A 6,000-nucleotide genomic window follows, 5' to 3' on the forward strand; every position below is an offset into this window, starting at 1 on the left:
GGCTTAATGACTTTGCTTTATCTCCTTGTGGAAGATGTTTTCCTCCTTATTAATTACTACTGCTTCAACTACTGGCTCTTTGTGGGTCTGTCTATTGCAGGACTAATATATTTGAGATATACGCAGCCACGTAGACCACGGCCTATCAAAGTAAGTAAACAAGAGAGGAAACAAGCCCTAAAAGCCAGCTAATGCATGTGTTTGTGTGATCCTTAATACCACACCCATAACATTGCCAGTTATGTTATAGACTTATTTATCAGCCATAGAAATCCTTTCAACATACAAGGTAAGAAATGAAGCATCAACACCCATTTGAGTTGCCACAAGAACATCTGTTCTGGTACCTTTGCTATGAGGTTCAAATTATATTTACCATTTTGTTTTTCCTTTCATTCAACTTTATAACTATACTTATTTCAAAATAAAAAAGGAATAAATAAATGCCTGGGGTCCTTAGCCCATCCTGGAACAACCCCCATTTGTATTGTTCAGAGCAGACCTCAGTAGAGCTCCTGCAGAAGTCCAAAAGCTTGAATAATCAAATATATTTTGATTGTTCCTCCCACTGCATAGGGGTCATAGACAGTAACATGCAAGTTTAATGACAGACTGTAGAAAAGCATCTAGCTATCAGTTAGGAGAGGGAGACTGCACAGAAACAAAACGTGCCTAAAAATTGTTTCTAGTTTTAATCCAGTGATTATCCAGGAAGCAGGGACGGAAATGCACAGCTTCCCACAGGCACACAAAACCACACGCTGGCTCCCATTTCACTGTGCTCTGTTGGCTCCATGACCTGCATTTTGACTCTGCAGTGATGCAGTAAAAATTATGAGAAATCCAAATTAACACCCAATCTAAACATTTCTTCCTCATCACTCTCTCTTCCTAACCTCCTGCACAATTTTTACCAACACTTTTTTTTCCATCTAACTCTTACATTCTGATTATAAAAAACACATGGTTCAAACAAAAGCATAAAATATCCTAAGCATCTACTGATAGAAAACTTTCCAGTCTTCCAGAGCAGACGAAATTTTCCTGAAGAACGTTCACACTTCATTTCCAAAATCTGCCCCAAAATACATTGAAGATAGAGACTAAATCTTGCCTTATTGGCAGTTTTGCTACTGACTCTACTAAAGTAAGGATTACAGTCAGATTATAGATAATGACTGGTTAATTCCTATCAGCATTTGCCAGCTTAGTTAATGTCACAACTCCGCATACACTTTTTCCTTTTCTGAAATGTAGCAGTGGGTTTCCATTAACTTGCATTTTTAACCTTTATAAGGAAAAAGAAATATTTATACCAGTAAACTCCCAGGAGTTTCAGCTAGTATTCAAATGTCAGCTCCTGGACTGTTGAGAAGGCTCATCACTACAGCCAGTGAAAAATATTATAGTGAAAAATAAATCCATAAAGAGGTTATTGCAACTTTCCTTATTTGTGGTATGATATTTGTTAAGTGCCCAGGCACTTAGTTCTGTAGCATCAACATGGTAATTGAAAGTCTAGCTGAGTTAGTTCCTAGTCAAAACTACAATTAAAAATTTGCACTTGAAGTTAGAGGGAAAACTACCTGTTACTACTCAGTTTTAAGCACTGCTTTCAAAGATTGATTCCTTACTAATTGGAAAGGAATTGACCTTGTCCAGGCCTGAAAACAACAAAATGGTCAGATACTCAGATGTGTACCAAATAAGAGGTTCTCAGCGGCATACACAGAAGCTAGAAAATTGTACTGACTGTAGGCAGTCAAAAGATTCAGTTCATAGTAGTCATATAGTCAATAGCTGTATTTTTGTTATTGACATGTCTAACTTTAATCTGCAAAGCCTGACATTTTTTACAATAGAGTATTTACTGCATGTTTTAATAAATGTTGGATTTTTTTTTCTTTTCTCCATAGCTTAACCTCTTCTTCCCTATAGTATACTGTTTATGTTCCCTTTTCCTGGTCATAGTTCCTCTCTACAGCGACACAATCAATTCCCTTATTGGCGTTGGTATTGCCCTCTCAGGCATTCCTGCGTATTATTTGGGAGTCTATCTGCCATTTGATAAACGACCTAAATGTCTACAGTGGCTCTCTGGTAAGCAACATCATCTTGTCCTAGTCAGTGTGCCAAAATCTTGAATGCTTGTTCAGAAGAAAGAGTAATTTTTCCCAGAATCCTTTTTCTTTATGAAGTTTTGCTATGCTTTTATATATGGCATGTCTGAGATCATTTGCTTCACCACATGGTCCTGAAAACAAAACCATGCATACCTGTACAAAATAGTCTAATATGTGGATATAATATAGTCATCTAATATTTGTCGTGTTGAGCCATTTCAATACATCAGCTCAGTAAAAGCCATGTAGGATTGTGAAGACTGAATGTATGCAGTTTGATACTCTGGAAGGCGGAAATACCAGGACACCATTATTTCACTTTATGTCAAAGGAATCGAACATCTGAGTCAGAGGAGTCTGTGCATTTCTGTAAATTATGAAATAATGAATTATTGGCCTGAAAGGTAGTTTCCACTCCTCAAATTCAGGCAATCTTGAAAAGCAAAACTTTAATATTTTTATTCAGTTTGAACTCAGCTATCAATCTGACAATTCAAAGAAAATGTTGATGAAAGTCTGATTAAACAAGACTTTCTGTTAAATTATTAAGCTCCTTTTGCCTTTAGTGATTCATAACATGTGCTTAATCCAATTGATTAAGGTGTTTTAAGATTTTCCTAATATCTGTGTAGTGCTTTCAAATCCTCAAAATCTGTATATTTGCCTAAGATATATTATAACTTTGCCTCACACATTTTTGCTATGTATTACAGCTACAACAACAAAATATGTTCAGATGCTCTTCTACTGTGCTCTGTCCGACCTGGACATAGACATGGAACCTACAGCAGCTAAGAGTAAATAGAGTTGCCTTGACATTGAGAGTTATGCCTTGACATTTCCCGTCTGGAGCAATTTTTATCATCTGAAGTTCTCCTCATGTGTTCAGTTATACTAAAGCACTAACCACTGTACTATGCATCATTTTGATGTCTGTTAACTTGTGCTTGTTTTATGAACGACTCTATTTTACAGGATTTTTTTTTTTAATTCTGTTTGTTAATAGTGAGTTATCATGTAACACTTTGAAACTATAAAGCACTGTATGAACAAACATTTATTAGTAGATAAGTGCTAAAAATTAGATCAATTGCAAAATCATAATAAAAAGTATTAGGCCTAGTCACAATCCTAACAAATAACTTGATAAATATAACAAAAGACAAACCAAATATTTGCAAGATTCAAAACCTGAGTTGGGAAGTAGAAGCCACAGTGTACTTCTAAAAATGTAACTAAATTCTTAGCCAAAGTAAAAAATATATAATTCAAACTGGTAAACATGCTTTGAGTCAATGTAGTATTAGTGTTAAACTATTCTAATGCATAATTCCTGGCATACATAGTTTACCAAAAGGAGAAACCCAAAGTTTTCAGTCATTTAAATTCTGTGAGAAATTGTCATTTGACGATATCCCACATTCATTACCCTTTTGCGGAAGAGGTATTTTCAATGAATAAATTATATCATTGTAGCTGAAGTACTTTTGCTTTCCAGCAGAACAACCTGCTGTGGAGCACTGTAAGGAACTGAGTCATGTACCAGCTAGCATATATTCAGGGAAAACACTTCACCTTTTCATACTGTCCATTGCTTGCCTAGAAGTATCAAAGCTGTGACCCCATGAATCACACTAATTTTTTCCACAGTGGAATTTATTTAAGGAATTCACAAGGAGAAATCAAAATCGATGTTTACAAAATCCCTTGAGCCCCTGCCCAACCCTTCAGGCCTCGCCAGTTCCAGCTGGCAAGGTAACCTGCAGGTCTCCTACGGAGCATCCAGAGAGCCTCCAGCACCGGCTGCCGGGTCTTCAAGTCACGTCGGTGCCTGTTGCACAATACCCAGCACAGGCACGTGCACCGGACAAGTGCACCCACCCGGGGGTGCCATGAAAGAAAAGGGCAGTTCAGAACTAGGATCGTTCTCTTGAACATTAAGTTTTTCAGTGTGGCACGCAGGAATGTGCCACTAGTCCTAATTCTTAGTCTTCTGAAATGGAACAGATGATAATTGTCATTAAAAAAAAGCCATCAGCCTTGCAACCTAGACCATAAAAACAGCTGCTCCAGCTCTAATATGCTTTGTTGATATGTAGTACCATTTGTTATCCTTGTTGGCAAGTCGTACTTCCTTTCTGTAATTATATTTGAATATAACATACATTGTTTCTAATTTGAGTTTCATCAGTCCTATTCAATTAACCCCAATTAAGGTAATTTAATCTTATACAAGTCCCTGTAGCTTCTAGCATTATTGTCTTTTATTGATGTCTGCCCAGAGAAAGAGCAATGGAATAGGCAATCGTTGCTACTTAAACCTCTCTTTATTCCCTCCCCACATTGTGAAGTCATTTGCAGGATTGTGCCTTCGCGCATCTCCAACACAGCGTTTGCTGACAGGGCTCCTGTGAAACCTTCTATTTGCATCTCAATGCCATCTGCTGTGGCAGTTTCCTTTCAGCAGGGTTTTCTTTTGATACGAAGTATGAACAATAAAAATGCACTAAATTAAGGTAAACAAGAAGATGTTAGAGATGCATGTTTTGCTTTTTGGAAGCCACAGCTTTTGAGCAGTAAAATCACTTAAGTATCACAATCGCAAAACACGAAGAGGAAAGAAGACCTAGGGTGTAGTTTAGTTAGCCCAACTCAGAACATCCCACGTACTCTACACACACACAACACATGCCTCTATTACAGTATAGCACCATTTTGATCCTGCTCTACAGCTGTATGGAAATATTGTGTGTTTGCCCTGTCTCTTACAAAGCACTGGTTAACAACAGAGCCGCCATCCCAGACTGTATCAGGGCACAAAGAGAGTACAAACCCTACAAGTCATTACCAAAATAAACATGACAGTCTTTGCCTCCACAGAGTTCAAAGTCGTGCTTGGTGCTGAGCTATGTGTCACGCCGAGACAGCACTGTACCGTCCTCTGAAGTTTTTCCTTGCAGGACCAAAGTTCCTAAGTGATTTGAGACACCTGAGGTGACATCTCGGGTGATAACAGCAGGCACTACAGGTAGTGTAATAAGGGCTACAGACTAAGACCATTTCCATGGAGAATTCCAAGCTGAGAAATTTCTTTGTCTGTTTTTTTGCCAAAATCTGTTTTTGCAGGAATCTGTTAACTTTCCAGGCATGACGAAGCCTTTGTTTTCTTTCTTTCTGGACAGAAGGAAAGTAGTAGTCAGATGCAACGTTATAAATGTGAATAATGTTACTGAAATTCTCTATGGACATCGGAATCTCAGAAATGTTAATGTGTTTGTTGATTTTTCACTCCTTACAAATAATGCGTGTAAGTTATTGTCAAATATCTAAAGGAAGTCATAGAAGCTGAAATGTTTAAATAAACATTTGATCCTTGGTAAATGCTGTAGTTGTGTGGCTTTAAAGCATAAAAATAGTACTGTGAATGAAATTTGCCCTGCCTGACATCTCACAAGTCAGTTTGCCAGGAGAGCAATGAGACTCCAACTCTTATTTGTGTTCTCTGTAACACAACAAAATAAGCATTTATGGAAGGAAAAATTTCTAGTTACTCCAGGTGGGACTCTTTCTCACTGCAATTATGAGCAATTCTTTACCCAAACACTTTCTTGTTCTAAGAGTAAACACATTTTTTTTACATTATTCACAGATGCTCAATTATGCAGTCAAACAATAAACAGTTTTTACTTTTTCAGAGACTGTCGTGGCATCCAGGCTAAGTATCTCATCACTACATAACAAAATATTAGGAGGAGGCTGTTTGACATCTAGTTTGTCAGCTGGCATCTCTGTGGTGGAAGGGAAAGGGGTATGGGTAACACTGGAAGCTTGTGGAAGACGTAGCCCATGGCGGTGCAGGCTGCGCTGCAGTGCGTAA

The 6,000-nt window shown here is 37.8% G+C and overlaps 1 protein-coding gene across 12 annotated transcripts in view; it reads left to right on the plus strand.

Moving 5' to 3' along the window:
* Positions 1–5,504, plus strand: part of LOC142029159 (Y+L amino acid transporter 2-like) — a 30,474-nt gene extending 24,970 nt beyond the window's left edge. For all 12 annotated transcript variants that reach the window (XM_075023563.1, XM_075023564.1, XM_075023554.1 and 9 more), the window contains 3 exons: positions 1–150; positions 1,917–2,100; positions 2,837–5,504. In XM_075023563.1, the coding sequence (XP_074879664.1) occupies positions 1–150; positions 1,917–2,100; positions 2,837–2,928 (426 nt within the window). In that variant the 3' untranslated portion in view covers positions 2,929–5,504. The remainder of the gene's footprint in view (positions 151–1,916; positions 2,101–2,836) is intronic.
* The last annotated feature ends 496 nt before the right edge of the window (positions 5,505–6,000 follow it).

This window comes from Buteo buteo, chromosome 3, assembly GCF_964188355.1.
Source record: "Buteo buteo chromosome 3, bButBut1.hap1.1, whole genome shotgun sequence".
NCBI classification, from domain to species: domain Eukaryota; kingdom Metazoa; phylum Chordata; class Aves; order Accipitriformes; family Accipitridae; genus Buteo; species Buteo buteo.